The 22995-nt window shown below is 39.7% G+C and overlaps 2 protein-coding genes across 4 annotated transcripts in view; one reads left to right on the top strand and one right to left on the bottom strand.

Moving 5' to 3' along the window:
- Window positions 1–3263, bottom strand: part of BCCIP (BRCA2 and CDKN1A interacting protein) — a 13161-nt gene extending 9898 nt beyond the window's left edge. Inside the window, exon 1 of the mRNA XM_074907949.1 lies at window positions 3125–3263. Within this exon, the coding sequence (XP_074764050.1) occupies window positions 3125–3235 (111 nt within the window). The 5' untranslated portion in view covers window positions 3236–3263. The remainder of the gene's footprint in view (window positions 1–3124) is intronic.
- Window positions 3238–22995, top strand: UROS (uroporphyrinogen III synthase). Of its 3 annotated transcripts, XM_074907945.1 has the most exons (10): window positions 3239–3619; window positions 8576–8665; window positions 9273–9356; window positions 10349–10445; window positions 12219–12293; window positions 13605–13679; window positions 18589–18672; window positions 19157–19242; window positions 21200–21298; window positions 22150–22994. In XM_074907945.1, exons 2-10 carry the CDS (start codon window positions 8603–8605, stop codon window positions 22294–22296), a joined length of 810 nt encoding a protein of 269 aa, XP_074764046.1. In that variant the 5' UTR covers window positions 3239–3619; window positions 8576–8602; the 3' UTR covers window positions 22297–22994. The 3 variants fall into 3 exon arrangements, with proteins under 3 accessions (XP_074764047.1, XP_074764049.1, XP_074764046.1); XM_074907946.1 differs by lacking the exon at window positions 9273–9356 and having other exon boundaries at window positions 3238–3619; window positions 22150–22995; XM_074907948.1 differs by lacking the exon at window positions 21200–21298 and having other exon boundaries at window positions 3238–3619; window positions 22150–22995.

Genomic DNA, 22995 nt, shown 5'->3' with positions numbered 1-22995 from the left:
AAGTATAAGAAGCTTGAAGACAAGTAATGGTCGACATCAGAATTGGTACTTATTTCCATCTTTCAGTAATCTCAGCAATTGTTAAGTTATAATTTCTTCTGTATCTTTAAAGAGCATCTGTGAAAGTAACTTTTTAAAACCGACTTACAAACTGTTGTGAACAAACCTTTAATGCTTTGTTCCTGCAATCTGGTTCACACAATTATGTTTATTGTAACCGCATAGACTCTTACTGTAGAGAGGCTCGATCCAGGCAGTTAAACTCTTAAAACTGCAGGACTGGAGTGTAATGCCTTGGCTAAAGATGAAGATTGCTGCAAACATTTAAACAATTACATCCAAAACCATACCTCTGCTATTTCCTCAAATCCTAATGGTACCATTAACCCCACTCTGGAAGTCTGTTCAGTAGTCACAGGAGACCCAGTCACAGCAAAACCAGAATGTGAACTCCTGCTTCTCCTTCCAGAACAAATGCTGTGCACCTACCAAAGGTTTTTACTGGTATTCTGTATTAATGGTACTGCCTGCCAAGGCTGCCTGGCCTACCTGTTCTGCTGTGAACCTCTGTTCAAGATCATCCACATTTACTTTGTGTCTTTTAATTGTTGGTTTGGATTCCACTTTCTGAACATTCCAAACAACTGAGCCTTACTTTTGTCACCAATTAAGACTCACAAATCTCTCCAATCCCATATCGAGGTCATGGTCTTTATTGTCCACTGGGAGAACAGCCTTAAAAATCTGTTTACAGTGTAGAAAACAAATATACAACCCCTTGGGGGGTGGTGGTGGTGGTGTAATAAAAATCAGGAGACATGCTCAGATATTCTTCTATGGTCTAGTAAAGCAATGAAGCTCCACAGAGGTAACTGAGAGCACATTATTTACTCGAGAAGCTACCTATATAAGAAAACAGATTGTATCTTCGGTGTATAGAGCATTCACACCTGGCATCCAGGAACTTTCTGACTGCTTTAAAATTCAAGGATCTCACTGAATGATTAAGCCAATAAATTCTGACCAAAACACAGTTTACAGTGGTTCTGAATACTGTGCAAATCATAGCCATAAAATTGATATAAACCACAGGAGCACTAGATGTTCTAGCACTGGTCTTGCTTCATGGCTTTTCCACTACCCAGAATAACAGCCCTGGATGAGAGAGTTTACAAACCCTCCATCTTTCATCGATTAAAAAAAAAGAAAAAGCAAATAAAGACTCATCATATATTTTGAATGTCCTGTCTTGCTACTGTGTGCTTATTCTCCTCCCCCTGTGCTGCATCCAAAACAAAGAAAGAGCCTGCAAAGCAAGTTGTTATACTCTGCTACATACAACACAGAGGTGAGCAAAGCTCCTTTTCAGCAACCAGGTCCTACCTGGCAATTATATTGTTGTGCTCAGATTGACAGAACTACCCCACGCTCCTTTCTATGAAGAAAATATCTGCATAAAGGAAGAGATTTTCCTTTTTTCCACTTGTGGTAAGAGGCGAAGAGAAAGGCTTCATATGGCTAAATTAAAAATGCTGAGAATTACAGAGAAACAAACTCCCTTTAAGTACATGACTCTACCAACTTCTGAGTTTGTACAGTTAAAAACGCCCAGCACATGTCTTTAATAGTAGCAATGCACACCTTGATGTCTTACAGAAGACTTGAGGGAGATTCAGTATACCTTTGTATCAAGACTTCCAAGCTGAAATAGATGTAATAGTGATGTATCATCCTCAAAAGCTGGACTACTAAATTAAACTAAGTGTTATACTGCGAATGGTACCCAGCGCACAAACAATTGCAAATAAAACACGGTAGGGCACAGCAGTGCAGGGACACACAGAAACCACCCCCAAAACTCCTGTCACTGAAGAGTCAAGAAACTTCATCCACAGACACCACAATATAAACCAGGGTCCCACCTATGTTATGCAGGAATGCTGTGCACTTTAACAAAAAAAAAACAACAACAACAACAAAAAAATATTGCCATTAGCCTTAATTTCATAGTGTGTAGACACCAGGGCAACATCTTGTATCAGTTTACAAACACAGAACAGTACACAAAATACTAGCAGAGCTACTCAAGAACATTACAAACATGTAAACTCAAAGTCAGCACCCATTTAATGTGGGTTAACATTTCTAGCAAAAGATAAATGTGCTCTTCCATCATGTTAGTATGACTAGTAACTCAATTAAACCTACACTTTTAATCATGACATAGTTTTTAAAAAAGGTAGGTTTTGGGTTTTTATTTCTTAGCATAAGCTAAGACCTCATCTAAGAAAAAGATAAAGTGAATCAGGTTAGCAAAATATTTAATTTGAAATGTACAGAGTTAAAACCCATAGATACTTCTATTCTTTAACTCTTTTAACCCCTGTGAAAATGAGATTGCCTTATCACCTGAAGATTTTAAGAGTTCAGTGTCAGCGCATCTCTTCCTTTCCTAGAAAGGGGGGCTCCTCCCTCAGTGTGTGTTTCACAACTAAATAATGCATCTTCACATATGTCCAGGTGCAGAGATATAAAGAAAGTTATTAATGAAAGAAATTAACATTTGATGATTTCTGTGAGGTCTGTTTTGTTTTGTTTTTTTCTCTTTTTTTTTTTTCTCCCTTTCTTATACAGAAAGGAAATCAGAGCAAATCAGTGTTGAAAGCCCAATTTTCGAGGGCTGCCTTCAGTGAACAGGCCTACAGGCAAGGGCCGAATCTGTTCGACTCCTTGCGGCCTCGGGGATTCCAATGTTGAAAAAAGAACACAAAAAAATTAAGACTCTCCACAAGAACTAACCGAATTACACTTCACATCACCGATTACGGACATCCACTACGCGCCCCCACACCTTAACACGGGAACCCACAGGCCCACGCAGGGCCCCGACCCGCGGGTGCCCCGCAAGCGGCTTCACAGCGCGGACAACCCCCGTGTGTGTCTCCCTCCCTCCACCCCCCAGCGGTTTTTGAGGCCGGTTGCTCGTTTTTTACCGCTTTACAAGTTATCGAGCGGCTCCGGAGCGGAGGGGAGGGCGCGGGGCGGCCGCGACAGAGGGGCCGGGCAGGGCCGGGCGGGCCAGGCCCCGCGCACAGGCCGCTGGCGCCGGGAGGGCCCCGCTCACCTCATCGATCCTCTCCGAGTCCGACTCCGACTCCGAATCCGACTCCGGCTCCGACTCCGGCTCCTCGGCAGGGCGCTGGGGCCGGGCCCGCCGCTTGGCCGGCGTGGCCATGCTCCGCGGCGCGCAGGCGCTCGGCAGCCGGAAGGCCGCGGCGGAGGGCCCGGCCGCGGGCAGGCGCGGTGCCGGCTCGGGGCGGCCCGGGAGAGCTCGGCAGGGCCCGGGCCGGAGCGGCGCGGCGAGGGGGAGAAGGGCCTTGCGGCGGGTCAGCACCGCTCCCCAGGCGGCCCTGAGGGCCGTAGGTCACACACAGGGCGGGAGGCCCGGGGAGGGCGCCCGGGGCCGGGCCGGCCCCCTCTGAGGAGCGGGGGGCGCGTCCCGGGCCGCCCCGCTCCTCCCTCCTAAAACCCGCGATTCCCTCTTGGTGCTGTCACCTGCTTTGAAAGAAATACGGGTGTTCGGGGAAAGGCATCGGGACTCCGAGCACGCTTGAAAACGGTACGTGGAAGCGTAGGTGCGTGTTAGTTGTTGCTGCTCCCTGCCCTGCTGAAGCATCCTCTGTTTAAAGGCAAACAAAATAGTTGTCCCCTGCAAGCAGTGGCCTCACATTTCTTCCCCTCTCACCCACCACCTCTGTCCGTGGCCTGCTGCTGTTGAACCTGTCAGTTATGTTGTAAAGAAAAAAAGAGCCAAACAGAGGCTGAAATAGAGTACGGGGGCCGAAAAATCTGTCCTGAGCATCTATGACATTAGTCCCATTACTGAAAGCCAAATTAAAAAAGGAATCAAGTGCTTACAGCTTTAAAAATTAATTCCCAGACTAGTTATGAATAATACCAGACAAATGAACCGAAAAGTCAGTGAGGTAGAATACAGTAAACACAATGTGAATGTGGGTTTTATAAAATCATCAGTTAGGAAAATGAGTTGAGAAAACAAAGTGTAGAAGTGGCCATTAACGTTTGAGCTCATTCATGTGGACCGTATTCCATTTGAGTCTTCATGTCTTGTTCATGAAGAAAGGTAGGTCTTACCGAGATCACTCGGAGAAGAGTGTTGGGCATTCACTATAGCCAGCCAGAAGGGCAAGGCACAGGGCTTGGAGTAATTTTGGCTTTATAAATACAAACCAAATAGGTTAGAATTTGCATGTTTCTTTAAAGTATCATGTCTGTTTATTTTTGTATTATTTTTTTTGAGAGCTGTCTGCCTTGGCAGCCCTTAGGTCATTGCCAAAATATGAATACTGATACACAGGGAAAGAATTTGGTGTGGACAAAGATGAATTGTCAAAGCCCTTTAGTGCTGTGGGGATGCAGTTGGTATCTATATACGGTTTTCCATATTATTTTTGAAACTATTTCAGTCAAGAATGGCTCTAATTGCTAACATTGCTTTTGCTATAAGTCCATGATGTACTAGAAGGGTTTGAGTAAATTGCTGTTGAGTTTTGTGACGTAGACATCCAAATAGAGGAATTATCCTCAAATCTGTTGGTGCTTGATGATGGATGTATTATATTATCAGTGACTTTGATAGATTTCTGAACCACACTTCATGACTAGCCTTAGACGTAGGCTTTTTTCTTCTCTGGTTAGTAAACCCATCTAATCATAGTAAAAGAATATTGGTAAGAAAGGCATAGCATCAAAAAATCCTAGCCCAGGAATTTCTAGAGGTTTTTTTAAAAAATGGTCTTTCAATAGGATCTCAAAATTTATCTCCGTTTATGTTTATGATGGAACAGACAATTCCCTCTGCACTTGGCAATCAAACTTTATTGTGTGACCCATACGGTTGCTTAGAATTAGAATAGTATTAGGAAGGTTTAATAAATTTTGCAGTTCTCAGTGCCACTTAGCAGCAAGAAACAAAGGGACCCATTTATTTATTTTTTTCAAGCTGTCCTCCGTATTAAAGATAGTTGGCAATTAGTTTGGGGACAGCTTTTCAAAAGAAATTTGAGTGACCCACAGACATGTTCTTTCTGTGCGAGGATGTATATCAAAAATCTGCAAAGGTTTTTTTAATATGAGAGAGTATCGCTCATTTTTACTGTACTAATACCAGGGACCTAGAGATACACATTGTAATCAGCTTTATACTTTAATTGAAGGCACAGGATGTGTGATGCTGTGAATGGGAAGCATTCCAATTATGTCTGTAAGGATAATATTCTGAAAATGCAATGTGACGTAAAATTTCCCTTCTTCTTAATTAAGGTGGACTTAAGTAATGTGGACACAGAAATTAGCACCAAACTGGTTTTAGTCTTCAGTTATGATGTAATGCCTCAAACACTCCAGTCACTCCTGTAGGTGGTTATCAGAACTAATTAGATGGTTCCCAGACCTCGGACTGACAAGTTTTTCTTCATCTTTGTGTCTGGTTGCTCCAGACAAAAAACCTGTTGTCCTCTTATTAGCTGTTTACAAGCCTAACGGGTTTTAAATGATATTTTTTGAACATCTTTGGATATTTGGAGAACAATCTCTGCAGGGTTGTTACTGGTGCTCAGGCAAACAAAGTGCTTGTTTAGTGAGCCAAAAGTGGGTGGCCAGCAGCATCATCCTGTAAAGACTTGGTGGTGTAAAACTTACTAAGGTTTGTGCTGGTTTTGGCTGGGGTAGAGTGGATTTTCTTCACAGTAGCTGGGGCTTAGTTGCTGGCTGAGGTTAAACTGTGACAAGATTATTCTCTTTTCCAGATAGAGATTGTGCACTGCTGGACTCTGCTAAAGCCACTCATTGTTCTAAACAGAAATATTTAATGGTTGTTTAGATGTTTGTGCATACCTCTCTTGATTTAATATGTAAGATATAATTTATAGATAAAACATAGAAGATATCTAAAATATATCTTTGTATTTTAAGTACTTTGCTCGGAATACATCAAAAATTACCGGAGATGCTGCGTGTCTTGTGTGCTTTCTCTTAAAGCTCTTTGATTCAGGAGGAATGTTTGTCAGGATTCTTGACTTGAAGTTACTGAGCAGAAACCTAGCTATTTCAAAAATTGTATTTCAGTCATTTGTAGGGCACTCCTTATAACATCTCAAGGACACAACTAAACCAGTAAAAATACCGTATTTCTCTTACCATTCCCAGTGCAGTGGGACCCCCACATCGTTGCAGCAAGTTATGAAAACTTGTCTGTTTTTCCCTCAAAAACAATCCATAATTGAGTTTTAACTTTTTTCCCCCCTTGAATGTATATTGGCTTATTTTTGGTTTGGAAATGTGCTCACGTGCTTGTCCATTTTGGGGATCTTGTCTGCCTTCTGCCTGCCTGTTCCGATGGCATTTTGCCTCGATTCGCGGTGGCGTGTACGCAGGGGTAGGGCACACGTGCGAAGAAAGTGTTGGGGGTGAGGACCTGGTGTTTGGAAATGGGGATATTCCACCAGTTTTCATTTGCTCACACCTCTCACCAAACCTGTGTGAACCTGCCTGAACTAGGTAGGCAGAAGGAACTGAACGGTCTGAGAGGTTTATGGCTGTGGAAAAAAGAGACTAATTTTGTCACCAATAAAACCAAAAGCAGATCAAAATACATGTTGTTCATGAATGCGCAAACTTACAGATTCCCTAGCTCAAATTTGTCTTCTCTTAGACATTTTCCTTACATTTACATTTTGATGACTTCATAATGTTATTAAACGTTACGTAGTTTGGAAATAGGAAGGTGTGGTAGGTTAGAGTTAACCTCATTTTTCTTAGTGCTGTTAGACTTTAAGAGTACTAGTAAAAATGTAAGGGTATCATACTCAAGAGTGTAAACACTGAAGGGGGAGTGACAGTACAGATTGTTAGTAACATCAGAACAACAATCTATAGTACAAAGAGCTATGCTCAAAGTATGTTTTTACAAGAATGTTGGATTTTTGAAGTGACGACTGTTGCGATGTTAAAGTGCCTGAGAAAAGTCACTCATCCCTACCTCCTTCAAGCTACTAGAAACTGGATGATCAACAGTATTTGGGAGCCAGGCTCTTGAAAGCCATGGGCAGGACCAGTGAGAATTACTCATTTTGAGAATACAGCCCTCAACAAAGTCCTTGTTTCTTCTTCTGTGTGCGCTTCTAGTCGTTCCCTTTGACTTCACTGGTCTTGGTATTGCAGAATGTCAAAGCCCCACCAGTTCCCTTTGTGTCACTGTTGAGTGCTGGGCGTCTTGTGGAAATGAGCACTTCCATGTCTACTGGTAAGACGTTCAGAATCAAACACCTCCATAGTGACACCCCATTTTAAAACCTAGATTTTAAAAAATGAAGTTTAAAATGCACAAAATTAATGTAGTAGCACGGGTATTGAGTTCCTGGCGGTGGTTTGCTTTTGGTGCCCTTTTCACCACCTGTATTTTGCAGTGCTCTGGCTATAGATGAATGTGGGTCACTGAGCTTTGGTTACTTGTACCAGACCCTGTTTTGTCCAGTGTTGTCTAAAGCTGCCTTTTGTCTTTTCTCTTTTCATTTTTGTCCAAACAGGTTGTTTTTTTGTCTTTGAAGTTTTGAGGATTCCAATGCATGTCATGCAAACGAATAGCATTTAAGATGTTCTGTACAATTAAATATTCATAATTACTCATTTTAAAGATAATTTGATAGTATGTAACCTGTCAGGAGAGTAACACAGATAATTAAGGTTAATGTGCAGTTGGAGAATGGATTCTTGTTTGTGTTACTGCAGTTGTTTACTTTGATGCTTGGTATGTTTGCTTGTGTGTTGTAACAGGCTTTGAATTCAGCACCAAAGACAACCTTTTGGTAAAACTTTTGACCAAAGTCAACTTTTAAGGAACTAAGAACTATCATCTTCCATTGTGATGGCAGAATGTATTTTTTCAGCCGTTCCTTGTTTACTGTAGATATATCAAAGAAGGCCCATGAATATTATATCTATTGTGTTCAGATGTATAAATGTGTGTATATACACACGCATATGTTTGTATTTAAAAAAAAAAATAAATTGAAACACTGCCCTGCACATGTTTTCCCCCATGAAAAGGGTAAGACCCCAAATGCATCCAATTAAATCGCTTGATACATAAGCCCTTGCATACTCATTATGATGAGCATAGGGTGAAAACTAGCATGGAAATGAATAGAATAGAATATGTTTTTATAGATAGGAGCTTATTATATTGCTGCACATGATTGCATTGTAGGGGTTGTTACTTCTTTTACAAAATATTCTCCTTTGAAATGGATTCTCCTTGATGACTTCCATTATAGTTTCTCCCTTAAGCAGTATTATCTAAAGGCAGCATGTTATTTGTTGGGCTTATCAGGGTGGGTATTCATGTCCAGAGAATGTACGTTAACTGCTTACTCATTGTGTAGGGAGCAGTGCAACTGTTAGCAACTCAGTTTCATTGAAACTGAGCTATTAAAGTCACTGTTCAGTAGAAAGTCCTCTAGATCTAATTTAGATAAATTCCATTATTGTGTTTCAGAGTTCTTATGCAGTTATTTGGTAAATAATGAAGGTTCTGTTGCTGAAGGATCCCAAAGACAAAGACTCAGGACCAGATCCATATATTAAGGTGAGTAAACTTTATAAAATGTAAGCAATTGTGTCACTTCACTATTAAATAATAGTATCGCGCATTCAGTAAGATAGATGAATTTAACTGTTTCAAGTGAAAAATGTGCTTAATAAAAATGGGGAGTGCGTGTCTGAAATTATACTAAGAAAAAAAATCGTGCTAGAAAATTTGCTGTTACTGAAAAAAGTATTTTAGTTGTGGGGCATGAGTATTGAGTTCATTGTTAAAGCTCTCAGCAAAGATAGAACTGCACAAAATATTACTGTTGCTGTAGTCCTTTCTGCTGTTGCCTTTAGTCATGTGGCTACAGGAATATTTGCAGGACTAGGTGATTGTTTATCACTTAGGGACTGCGGTTACGTGTACACTGTAACTCTGCAGTAGCTATGTAGGAGGCCTCAGTTCCATAGCTGTTTGTTTTTAGTATTATGTTGTAATACTGAACTAACAAAACCAAACTAGATTCTCTAGTAAAAGCAAATAAGATGCTTTTATATTTTACTTTAGTAAAAAGAAATAATTGCCCTGACTTAGTCAATTCTTTGAAAAAGAAAAAGCTACTGTTTGAAATCTATTTCAAGAGCTGTAAACCTTTTTTTGATAGGAATTAGGATTATATGGATTTGAAGCAACTTTGATTCCAGTTTTGTCATTTGAATTTGTCTCTCTTGAAAGCTTATTTGAAAAGGTACGTTTTAAATTATTTCAGTTGTCTTATTTGCAACAGAATTTAGGCCACGGTTGCCAAGATGCCGTGTCTTGTCTTGATTTAATAATGCCCTTTGTGGTACCTCTTTCTGTGCTTCCACAAACACAGGTGTACAGAATACAACATTGTATACAACATCAAGTATGTTGCCCATACTTGTTGAAGAATTAAGTTGGTGAGAGAGAATTCATATTTAGGTGGATGGCCCCTAGATGGTTACAGGTAGTGGGGCATTTTGTCATAACAAAAAATTATCAGACTGTAGTGACAAGTAAAGTTTCCCTGAGGTTCACCCTTACATCGTACTGAAATTGTGTACAGCATCTCCTAATTATATGGAATACAATCGCATAATTGCTGTTCTCTCTCTACATACTTCAATAAATGTATTTAGTTTTAAAAAGTTGAAAAGGTTTTCTGAGGCAAGTTTCCTTTATTGACAATCTCCAACAGCACTGGACTTTGTTAGGTGTTTGAATGTATCATGATCTGCATTTACAAGTGATCCAAGAACATTTTTCCTTTTTTTGTGCTGACCTTTGAGTTTCTGATAGTAACCTTAACTGTTCTCTGAGGGGGCAGGGAGCAAGGAGCTGTCTGGGTAGGACCCTCTGTGTTACTATTTGGAGTAACAGTTTGTTTCTCTTGTATGAATTTGTAAGTACCTCTTATGTTGTTCTCCCATCCTTCCAGCTCATTTCAGTGGTGGGAATCCTTGTCCGTTCCTACAGATTCTCAGAATTAATATAATCTGTCCAAGTGTCATTCTGAATTTAAGATTTGTTATACATTTCTCCTGTAAATACTCTGGATACTGATATTAATGAAATATTTGCCTGTTTCAGATATTTATTGAAGCTATTTTGTTCGTCACAAGATTATAAAGAATTGATCAACTTAATTTTTAATTTTATTTACTCCTTTTTTTTTTTTTTTTCAATTTACTTCTTATATTTACTGTTTATAAGTAGCTTTCTCATCCAGAATGTTATGGAGGCCTAGTTTTTACCAGTCCAAGAGCATTAGAAGCCATCAAGATATGTTTAAAAGAGAATAGTAAAAATGAAGGTAAGTACACTCCTTGGTTTTTCTGTTTCGGTATTTTGTGAAGTTTGTAATTTTATTTCTCTCACCAGTAGGTGTTTGGAGTATGCCTTTTTTAAAAATGCTTTATCTCATAGTTCTTTTGGCATCAGAAGGCCTCACACTAAATTGAGTTTTTAAGGGACTGAGTGTTGGATTTTCCACATTTATGCTGTTAGAAATGAAAGGAAAGCTTTTGGTGCAAATTGTTAATTAGTGTGGGGGTTTTTGATTGTGGTTATCTTTGCTGATGCTAAAAGTAGTTGTAAACAGAAACTCATGCATAAGGAATATTATACTGCAGGGCCTAGTTTTTGCTTACTGCTTTTCTCCCTGAAAGAGAGGAGCATGTTGTAGAAACTGGCCACTGTTACTTCTGTGCTTGTATTATTCATATGAAGTCTTGCAGAAAAAAATTTCTCTGTCTTGAATGTAAAATTCCTCAAGTAAATTAAGCATTTGCTAAAACGGGGTGAAGAAACGGTCGTACATAAAAGCCAACAGATTAGTTGTAAGAATCCTGCAGAGTGCTAAATAGAAATTACTGTACCAATGATCTATCAAATCCTTAGAAACTCTTCGAAATTCTTCTGCTAAGTGATCACTTCTGCTCTGAGTTTCTGTGTACACTTAAATTGTATCATTACTTTATCAGCCCCATGTTTGGGCTGTCGTCGTAGTAATCGATGCACAGTGAGTAAGGTTACACTCTTGAGTAAGGTTGTTTTAGCATTTTCAACAGCAGAGGGCTGTGCTTTAGGACTTTTGGTCAAATGTAATCTCTTACCTAGAGTTCATTCCTAATTTCAAGTAGGGCTTTTGGGAGCTGCTGAAATACATCTCTGAATCAATAATGCGAGTCTTTAGTTCCTATTTGGGTTCCTTTCAAAGCTAATCAATCCCTACCTTTTTCCTTCTTTAGGAGAATTCCCTCGGATCTTTTTTTGCTGTTATATTAGTCTCTATTTCTAATTATTCTTTTTTTTAGGATACTGGGCCGGAACTTGGTGTCCTATGATGTAGTGTTTTTTAGACAAGATAGTAACCGAGTATCTATTTTTGACCCATTAGGATTTCAGGCGTAGGGATGAGGTAGTTGGGTCCAAGAAGTGTAATATAACATACTTATTGCCTGAAGGAAGAAAACCATTTCTTGGTAATTTTATTTTGGTCTCTGGTACATTTTACTTCTGAGCTGATAACTTACTTTTGTGGGTTTTTTTAAATACAATCAGTTTCTATATTTTTCTTGTGTAAGAGTTGCTATATAGAGTACTGTAATGCATTGATATAGATTTTTACCACTTTATTTGTTGTCATGGAAGATTATATTTGGGTTTTGCCTGTCTTCAATTTTAAATGCCAGCTTGTATGTCTAAATCTCCCTTTATGTACTATGTGCTGTTTTTTTCCTACAAGTTTTGATGCTTTTTTAAGTTCTTAATGCCAAAATATAAATGAACATTGCAAGTTGCATGTAATTTGGCACAGGGCAAGTATGCATTAAAAATGCTACTTAACAAAAGCAGCTAAGTGTTTACTCAAATTAGGGTTTTAAAAACATGTTGTAGACTACTATTTACACAAGGAAAAAATTACATTAAAAATTCATTTTGTATATCCAGATTTGCTGAAATACATAGTGGAGTATTAGTTGTTATTATTTTGCTGTATTTGTAGATTAAACAGAAGTCCAAATATTCATTTCACATTCGTATTTTGTTGCCAGGTGTTTAAATTTAATTTAATGTTTTTCAGCCTGGTCAAAATCTCTTAAACAAAGATGGAATACCAAACCAGCATACGTGGTTGGAAAAGCTACAGCTTCTCTAGGTAAGCTGGGGTTTAAAAATAGAAGTCTTAGATAAATCTGTCTTGTAAATACCATTTTTGGAATATTAGCTGCTATTCAAGGGTGCTTAGAAAAAAATGTAGGTAAGTTTTATAAATGGATTGTTTTGAAAACAGGTAATTGTATACACACTAGAATTGTATATACTTACTAAAGCAAAGGTCTAGCTTCTGGTTTTTCATTACTGCTATTGTAATGTGACAATATCAACTTGAAAAATTTGGCCAAAAAAAAAATTAAAAAACTCTTTGTTCTTAATTTGCATGTGGGGTTTTTGTCATTCACTTTGGAAATTAAATTGGATGAAAGGGCTTGCAGTGTGATTGTCTGAGGTTGTACGAAGTGAGATGCTCTGGCCCTTCGTTCCCTCAGTGTTCCTGTGAGGTACTTGCTGAACAGAAGGCAGCGGTTTACATTTATTTTTCTTGACACTGGTTTTAATCTGATGCAATACGTATCTTCAGTGCATAATAAAAATGCAGTGTAGATTTTACTTTGTGAAAGCCTTTGTTACCGTAAAAATGCATTGTAGCTTCCACTGAACCACATGGGAAATATTATGAAAAGACTTAGCATTTGAGAATTTTGAAAGTCTTGATGTTTTTCTGCTTCTAAGCCAAAAATAATTTGGGTAAGGAGTGGCTACCTCTATAAAAAGCACATTTTTTCAGGCAGGCTGGTAACAACACTGGATCACCAACCAGTGTCATATAACAAGCAACGTGAGTCAATCAAGTCCCAAATTCATAGAATCACAGGATGGTTTGGGTTGGAAGGGACCTTAAAGATTCTCTAGTTCCAACGCCGCTGCCATGGGCAGGGACACCTTCCACTAGCCCAGCAACTTCTCTGGAATTCTTCCTCTATCTACTCACTTACTTAAGTAAGACCACTGTTACACTCTCAGATTTTCCGATGGGATTTCAGCCTTCACTACAAAGAGCAGCAGAACACTCACTGGGAAGCCACCTGCAACCAAGCCATGCCAGGATCTGCAGCCCCTTCAGCAGAGTCAGTGCTTTCTGTTTCACTGCTTCAGCTAGGAGAGGTTAAAAACTCTCCAAAACAGCTTAACTATCCCCCAAAATTCTTCTTTTGTACTTTTTTCAAATATGCCTTTCTAGAACAAAAATTGAATGTTTCGTAGCATGGTTCTCCTTCAAAGGATCTGATTTTTTGTTTTTCAGAGAGGTGTTTGTGTGCGTGGATTAAGTTGTTTTCAACCCGTGTTTCTGTGATAATAAATCTGAAATCTTTCCATTGATTTCATTCTTTGCTGCTTTTGGTCATAGTGGAAGAAATTGGTCTGATTCCACAAGGAGAAAAGTCTGGAAATGCTGAAAAATTAGCTGAATATATTTGCTCCAGTAAGTATCTGCAATATTCTACTTAAGTTAAGCTAATATACCTTCCATTGTTACAGAATTTCCTATAAATGAAATCAAGTGTACACTGAAGTGAAGTACATACTGCATATATCTCTTCTATGTAGAACTTGTGAATTCAACTTCTGGGAATGTGGGTGATGTCTCTAAAAGATGATAAAAAATATTTTGAAATACCTATACAAAATACTAATTTACATAAAATCATCGACTCTGTAATTGATTAATAATACTATATGACCAGGTAGACAAAGTTTTTTTTCACTAAAAGATCTGAGCTGTAATGATTGGAAATTGCTATGTTCATAAGAATATATTCATAATATTCCTAAGAATTGCTGTAATCATAATGATTGTAACTATAGGTGTGCTGGTTCTTTGTGAACTTCAGGATACCTGACTTCCCTTGCTTCACACCAGTTGATGCTGGGGATTTTTCACCATGGCATGGTTCAGACTAGATAAGGGGAACTCCCTTCCTCGGAATGAAAGATGTAGTTTCAGAGGAATCTGTTTTTCAGCACCAAAGGAGAGTGGTTTTGAAGAAGTTGCGGGAAGTGTTAGTTAAGATGATGGTTAATGTTTTGTTTAACCATTTCGTTATGGTTGAAGCTGTAATGCAGATTTGTTTGCTGCTTCTAAATGTATTATCAGATTGTAATTTAAAAGTGTAGTTAGTCTATTTCCTAATTCTTTTTGTACTGTAATTTCTTAACATTTCCAATAGTAATACTATAAGAGACATTTTTAGGCTTAGGGGCTGAATATTTTTTTGGCTGGATGGGTTGGTACAAGCTGTGGGGAAAAAAAAAGCTGTGTTTTTGTACAGCCTGGGTTCTAGAAGTTGCGTGAAGAATGTCAGAAGCAGGAGCTGCCAGCGCAGTGAGTTTGACCTCAGAGCTTCTGGCACAGGTGGTGGTGTTCAGGGGATCCAGGACTGAGGTGTGTGCTGCCTTCAGAGCGTCTGTCTGAGCATCGCCTGAGAGGAACAGTTATCAAAACAAATCAGCAGAATTAGTCCCCAAGCACTCTGAAACTAAAATAATCTCAATAAGCTAAAATAACCTCTGTACCAGATGAAAATCACACCTGAGGTTCAGTGTCTCAGCAGCATCCTGGCAGATCCTTCTCTGGACTTTTATATGACCTGGGGTGCGTCCCCGCTCCTGTGAGACACAGGGAGCTGTACAGGGGAGTCTCACAGCGACATTAGAGGGTAACTCTCAGCCTGATACAAAGGTATGATGTCCTTCACTGAAGGACTTTCTGCCCCAAATTTAAAAAGGGACACAGAAACCTTCATCTAGCGGCTGATGCAGCGTCCACTATCTGACCAGAGTTATTCCAGTTAAATAGGCTGCCTTTGTGGAGAAACAACTGACAGTCAGTGCAATTATTCTAGATGTTGGATGAATTAATGTATCTGCTGGTTTAAAAGCCCGTCTGCTGACCACACTTGATGAACTTGCTGAATACAGTGCTAGAGGCTTCACTCGTGGAAATGATGTCAAGAACCCTGACACGTTATTTTTGGCTGTTAGGCATAAGTTAGATATGAAAGAGAGTGTTGATTAGCAGTCTGTGTAGTAGCAGAGATTCATAGGTAAAAGAAAAATGTGATTGGAGCTGGCAAGTACTGTTTTTTATGGGCAGAGTGCTTTTATTCACTGGCAAATAAAATATTGTAACTATATGGAGTATTTCAGGATAAAAATGATAGTTGCCAACATAAGATTAAATAATAAATTCTGAAAATTAAAAAGGAAATTTTCAATACAAAAATGCCATAAGTGAAGAATATCCCATATCTACTCTTCAACAGATATTTTTAAACAAAGGTTTTAGCTGTTTTTTTAGTGCTAGGAAATCTGCTTCTGGTAATGAATTAATGTTTGCAGTTGGAGGGGTTTTTTTGAGAAGGCAAATGAGAAAAATACCCATCTCTTCTGTTGTATGGATGTGAAAAAACCTTAGGCTCAGTCTAAAGGAAACGATGGGTGTAGTACCAGGAGTGGAAAAATTCCTCATTGGTGAGCCTGTGAGGGGTCCAGTTACTGCATCACAACTTCTTGGTTATTTTCTCAGTCCAGTTGAGGGTCGTCCTGGCTCGTCCTCCTCCCCTGGGAGCAGCTTGGTTCCCAGACCCCGTTACCTGTGAGCGTGTTGGCTGCCCTGGCCATTCCCCCTTTGCCTGCACACTCCTGCAGGGTTCCTTAGGATCCGGCAGTCACAGAGGGTGAGGGCACTTCAGTCCAGAGCCAGCAGCACCTTCTGGTAGCCACGGCTGGGAAAGAAGAGCCTTTTACCCAGAGTATCCCGAGGGCGGCTCATCCCGGAACACCAGCAGGCTGTTTAAATTAACAGAATGCTGCAGCACTTCCATTATCCCTGCAGAAATGACTGCCTTTGAATAGCCTTCAGTTCTGATAACCAACCGGTGGATTTCAATCATTGGAGACTGCCTGCTGTTGATAAATATAGTCATACTCGGTGATTTATTGGATTGTGCATATTTATGCACTCTCGATTTATCAAGTGGTTTATAACAACCTCTGCAGTACAGATTAAATTACATCATGTTCCCTATTATGTATATATTTATTGTTTATCCATAAAATTATAAATAAGTGAAGAGGATAGCTCTAAATTTTTTCTATCATTAGAATTTATTGTCAGAATAAAAATAAAATCTGAAGCCATGATATTTCTTTTGTTATTCACCTTTTGCGCTTTGCTACCCACTTCAACTTAAGTGATTGGGAAAATAAAGGAATTTACTCCTTAACTAGTTAGCTAGCTTTGCTCTCTTTCCAGGGCAAATATTTTTTTAGTTTTATTACAGTGTACCATGGGTACAGAAGTAGCAGATACCACCGGGGCCAATGCTTGGCTGTATTCTTCAGGCCTACAAAGAAATTCTGCGCTTTGTAAACACAAGTCAAAAAGGATTAGTGTTTCTTCAGAGATACCACATTGACATTTCAATTAATTGACATGACTTGTAGCAGATTAATGCTGAAATATTTAGGTTTGATCTTACTATTTTAAAATCTCTTTTACATTCTCTCCCAAGTTCAGTCTTCCTTCCTATAATTTATTACAAGCATATCTATGGTTTCTAATAAAACTTCAGTGTACAGTTAGGACAGTCAAATATATCTGTGTGGACTCCTGTGAGGGTCTTACCATTCGATTTTTACTATGCTGTCCTTTTGTTTTTTACCCCGAGGCATCTCTGATCCTTACTGTTATAAACCAAGAGTCTACTTCCAGCACTTAAAAAAAAAAAGTGTTTATTTTTCTAGTAGTCATCTCTTAAACATATGAATTAGTAATAAAATAATGTGTTGAGGAACTCTCATTTATTTTGAAAGATGAATGCAGTGGTGTGCAGCTGTGTAGAATTTAATCTTGGCATTTTCTCCGTATTTGTTATTTATAGAATAGGTAAACTCTGTGCAAAAAAAAAGTCTGCTGTTAAATCCCTATCTAAAAATCTAATTCTTCCTCGATTAAAATGCTCTTTATCTTTGCAAAGTGTCAATATTCTCTTTTATTAGATAAAATCTAGTGGTGAAAGACTTTCCAAAACAATTGGTTTAAGCCCTAAACCTAGCAAATTACTGAGAATCTCATATAGTCAGTGCTGTTTCCTTCTTCCAAGCCAGGTGTTTGCATTCACCACGTGCTGGGTATTGTCAGTGTTTGCCCTTTCCCCTCTCAGGTGTGTGGGTGCCCGCAGAGTGCACAGGGACAGGAGGTGTAAACCCGAGAGATGGCAACAGGGATGCTGTTACCTGCTGGTATTTTTTAAGCAGAATTTGTTTACCCCTCTGAGAACATATTAGAAACATACAAAAGCGATGGGAGTTAAATGACAAAGAGCCGTGTATCAGAAAGGTTCTTCCAAAAGGGCCTTCCACATGTTGGCAATGTAACATTAATTAAAGTTGGAGGTGACTTCCATTTTTAAGGACAAGAGCACGTGAGGATATCCAGTTCCACCCTGGCAGTGGAAGTAATAATTTTTCTTTTGAGGAAGTAAGAAAATAGAATTTCAGATCATAGAATCATAGAATGGTTTGGGTTGGAAGGGATTTTAAAACCCATCCAGTCCCACCCCCTGCCCCAGGCAGGGCCACCTTCCCCCAGCCCAGGGTGCCCAAAGCCCCGTCCAACCTGGCCTTGAACCCTTCCAGGGAGGGGGCAGCCACAGCTTCTCTGGGCAGCCTGTGCCAGGGCCTCACCCCCCTCACAGGGAAGAATTTCTGCCTCACATCTCATCTAAATCTCCCCTCTGTCAGTTTAAACCCGTGACCCCTTGTCCTATCCCCACACCCCTGATCCAGAGTCCCTCCCCCCTTTCCCGCAGCCCCTTTCAGCCCTGGGGGGCCGCTCTAAGGTCTCCTTAAGACAGATTGAAACTCTTCAGCACAGTATTTCTGTCCTCTTCTTTGCCTGAGCATTCTTTTATATAGAGAGAGCTGTCATGTGTTGAGTGGGACTAAGATTTTAAATAGAAAAATTGAGGAAGATTGTGTTCCTGTGGAGGAGGAGGAGATAACTTGCACAGTAGTTTTTTTTTTTTCTGTGTAGAATGGCAAGAGGAATAGAAATGCAGTTTATCTTTCATGAGATCTTTTTATCCAATGTATTTATATTATAGTTATGGAATATTTTTTAATTTACATGCTAAGTAGCCTCTGTCCTCTGAATTGTAGATGCAGTTGCACTGCAAATGTTTTCAGTTATCTTAGGGCTGTGTCTGTGGTGGAGCACATGGCATTTACTGCAGTGTTCAGTGTTTTATACCTTTAAAATGTATTAAATGTATTGTTTAGTCTTTATTAAAAAGATAAGTTAATTAAATTTCTTGTTTGTGTGTTTACAGGAGAGAAACCTGATTCCTCAGCTCTTCTTTTTCCTTGTGGAGCCCTGAAAAGGGAAGTACTTCCTACAGCACTTAGAGAAAAAGGTTGGACTTCCCTTGGAGCCTCATTTTAATTAGTCAGTTATGAAAAAAGTTGTATCTAAACCACATTTGAATAAGTAAAAATTGAATTTGTTCTTATGTTGGCTAGAAGTTAGAGGACGGGAATAAAAACTTTGAGGTTGGCTTGCTGCCCACAGCTCTGGGAACAAGCTGTAGTGTGACACGAGCAAGGTTATTTGCTTTGTTCTTCACTTGCGATCCCTTCTGCGAGGTGACAGGTAGCTTATTCACAGAAATGTTGCAGGACTTGCCAGTTTTCCCCTGTGCTTCCAGGTCCTCTGATTACAGATGCTTTAGGAGATCTCGCAACTGTAGAAATACCTACAAATCTCTCACAGAATTTTTTCTGTATCTTTTTAGCCTAAAATAGTACACTTAAGTGCAGTTATTATGTTGAGAGTGTTTTATTGAACAAGCAGAAATTAATGAAACCCTGTTTAATTATGAATGTATATCCTGATTCCAGGAGTACCTCTGGAAAGCCTTACTGTTTATCAAACAACCCAACACACTGGCCTGCAAGAATCTTTGAGCTGTTACTTCTCACAGCAGGTATTGGATGCTGATGTAATTTGAGAATTTTGGAGGTATATGGTAATACCTAGCAGAATATACTCTTTTTTTTCCAGCTGTCTGTAAATGATACTTGTGGGGGTACAAGAGCATCCTGCATAGGCTGCTTGTTTTGTTTCCCTGATGATGACCAAGAAGATCCTTTAGGGAAAGTTTCAGATAGTGAGTCTCTCAGTTACTTGTTAGGGCGATTATAAACCAGCCCAAAAAGACACGATGCCTCCATTTGAAGAAGAAAAACAAAACCTTTCACGTTTTGTCTCATTTTCAAAATACATGTACGTTCGGAATCACTGGGAAATAACTGCACGTATAATTACATATTCAGTTTATTCCTTTGAGCCGGACGAGACTGCTTTTTAAGTAATACCGTGTCAGTAATTGCATTTAGAGAGGATATTGATTGAACAGCTTTATTACTCATTTTTATTAGTGCAACTGAAATGTCACTGGACATCTTTGCTGTATATTACAAATCAGAATTCAGGAGTAATCTGCCTTACATAGTTTCAGTGTTTCTTCTCTGATTCCCAAATCTATGACTGTATTAATTATCTCATTTGAAGTGTTAGAATTCCAGGTGACATGCTGTTGAGAAATGTCTTGAGATGTATTTGCTAGAATTACTAATGTTTTTCTCTTTTTAAAACCCTCTAATGTCATTAAGCAAGAATTGCTTTTATTTTTTCAAGACTGGCTCTCTGAATTTTCCATTTGTAGGAGCCTACATGATACGTAGGAATTAATTTTATTCAAAATACAGCCTTGCCTTCTTACAGAAACCTGGCATGCTTGAGCGTGTTGCACCTCTTTTTAAAATCTGTGCATTAATGTCTTGTTAAATTACATATTGATTTTAAAGTTCTGTTTCAAGAGGTCCTAAAAGGTTATGGCACGGCCAGTCTGACTGATACATGGTAGTATCCTGGTGTTCCTCGGTGGGCGTTGCAGATCTGATCCCCACCATATTTAGTTTATAGCAGCTATAAAAGTAAGTCAGTCGTCCATATGCATGTTGTAACTTTCTGAACTCTTTTTGTGGAACTCCTTGTTTGCTGTAATTAGATGTTAGTTTCAGTGTAAAGCTGTTAAAATGTGTCTCATGCGCTTTTGAGTTGCTCTTAACTGATGATATTGTGGTTATATGTTTAGTGTGTGGAGAGCTGACACAGAATGACAAGTGTTTAGCACTTTGTGAGACAATGAACAGCACTGTGTTAAACTGTCATTCTGGCCTCCCTGAGCTAAGCCTAGCTTCCAAGTCATGCGCTATAAAATAACAACAGATGTAGTTTGAGTGGAACGAGTGTATCTTTCTTGTCAGACAGAAAATCATGATAAAGCAAGCATGTGCTTTGGGTCCACGAGCTCAGGAGCTTGGGACCTTCACTCCAGACAGAATTTTGCAGTTTTCTTTTGGCTACAGAATGTTTCTGCTGCTCTCTCAAGGCAGGCTTATCCTGAGAGGGAGAAAGCCCTTCCAGGGGTCTGCAGTTTTAAGGCAACACTTCATCCTTGCCAGAGCATCTCAGGGCAGCAGAATTTAAGGTGAACCACATTAGCTGTGAAACAGAGAATATGTGCAGAACTGAGATAGATGGGAATGGATTTAGGGGAATAACTTGCTGAGTTTTCTTGCAAAACAGGAAAATGACCGTGCTCCAGAACTCTTCCAGTACATTTATCAGCAAGTGCTTGTTTGACAAAGTATTTGGTTAAAGTCACCCCTTAATTTCAGCATTCTGTGGTAGAATGGGGGATCGGCAGCCTGTCTGCACTGCAGGAAGTCCTTTCCCTTGGTTTAACTGCTGTTTCTCACCAATAAAACCACTTCACGTCCATATAGAGACAGTTGAAGGGATTTATGTGGAAGTGTATTAATATGCTGCAGGAACAGTGAATAATCGATGCCAACCTATGGTTACCTTTTACTCAGGGAATTCCAGCAAGCGTCGTGTTCTTCAGTCCATCTGGTGTTAAATTTTGCCTCCAGCACATTCAGAAGCTTTCAGGGGATTTTATCAACCATATCAAGGTATCTTGGTGAAATACAATAGGGGGTAACTTTGTCGTGGGGGAATGAGAAATGGGAAGGCTGTTACACCTGTCACAAACCTTCAATTTCTCTTTCATTTTTGTTTATTTCACTGAAAATCTGGTTACAGCAAACACATAGATAGCGAATACAAATGTTATTATATAGCCGAGAGCCTTTTAAAAATAAAATAGTTTTCACCTAGAATTTTTTTCCCCAACTCACCCAGTCTCCACTGGGTATAGGCTTGATTTTCTGTTAGTGATATGAAGGTGTGAGTAGTTCTTGCTTGAATCAGGCTGAGGCATATTGAAATTCCTCTCACTTTTCCTGTTTTGTGGGAATAAGAACTTTAAATGTTTGTAATGGTGAGGTAAATAATCATCATGCCTAAGTAATTTCCAAGTAGCTCAATTGATAGGTGGTTTTTAATATGGAAAATCTTCAAGGTGAGATGGTGAGTACTGTTTCGTAAGCTCAGACATGCGAGTTGACACAGTGTCAGCAAAGAAGGAAGAGGGAATGGCCTCAAGCTGCCCAGGGCAGGGTCAGGCTGGCTCTGAGGAAGGATTTCTGTGCAGAAGGGGCTGTTGGGCGTTGGAATGGGCTGCCCAGGGCAGGGGGGAGTCCCCGGGATCCCTGGAGGGGTTGAAGAGTCGGGCTGAGCCAGCGCTGAGGGATCTGGGGGAGTTGGGAACGGTCAGGGGGAGGGTCATGGTTGGGCTGGAGGAGCTGCAAGGGCTTTTCCAGCTGAGATGATTCTGGGATTCTGTGATCTGTACCTGAGTAACCAGCAAGAGGTGATGCTGCACCTGCCTGCACCATTCTAACCATAAACAACGTCCTTTCAGTTCGCTGCTATCGGGCCAACAACGGCGGAAGCGATGGAAGCAGCAGGAATCCCAGTGAGCTGTACTGCAGAGAGTCCAACTCCCCAAGCCCTTGCCACTGGGATCCAAGAAGCACTTCACCTACAGAACTGCTGTTTGCCTGAGTAAGAGCACAGAAGCATTTGAAGGCGAATGTGGTGCTGTAGCCGGGTTTCCCATTTTGCAGACCTGTTGTCCTGCAAGAAAGTATTTTTCAGGAATATGCAACACTGTCCTTGTCAGGGCCTGGTGTGAGAAGTTTGCATCTAAATATCTAAGAAATCTAGAATGCGTCCAGCATCTCTTAAAGCATCTAGTTCTTGCCCTTTTCTCGTGTGTGCAGCGTATTTTATGTGGGTATTCCTTGAAAACTAGTTGTGAGAGGCTGATCTGCATCAGAGCAGCGTGTTGAAATCAGTTCAATGTATCACCTCAGGTATCTCCTGGCACACAGGGTCAGGTTTTCATTTCTCTGTAGAATCAGTTTTATGTGCACATCTTTTTCCTTTGTAGAAGAAAAGCATACTTACACTGAAGTATTTTCTGTGGTAAAGCTTCCTTGTTCATTGTTCTGCTTTTTAAATATTTATATGAAAATGGTGATTGTGGAGTCTCAGTGGAATAGGACAATTCTTGCAGTGAAGCTGCACTGTGTGGAGCTAATAGCAGATCAGCTATTGCCACTCAATATCCTTATGGTACAGGGTCTTAAAAAATTAGATTTTGGTTTCTGTTCCTGTAATGAAGGAGGATTATTAACAGAGAAATAAACTGGCTTATCATCATTAATAATGGCGTTAGAATTGTCTGTTTTGGCTGTGGTTTATG

Source organism: Athene noctua, chromosome 5 (genome assembly GCF_965140245.1).
Source record: "Athene noctua chromosome 5, bAthNoc1.hap1.1, whole genome shotgun sequence".
In the NCBI taxonomy this organism is placed as follows: Eukaryota; Metazoa; Chordata; class Aves; order Strigiformes; family Strigidae; genus Athene; species Athene noctua.
Note: the sequence above shows the minus strand (reverse complement) of the source record. Positions and strands in the feature narration are given on the sequence as shown.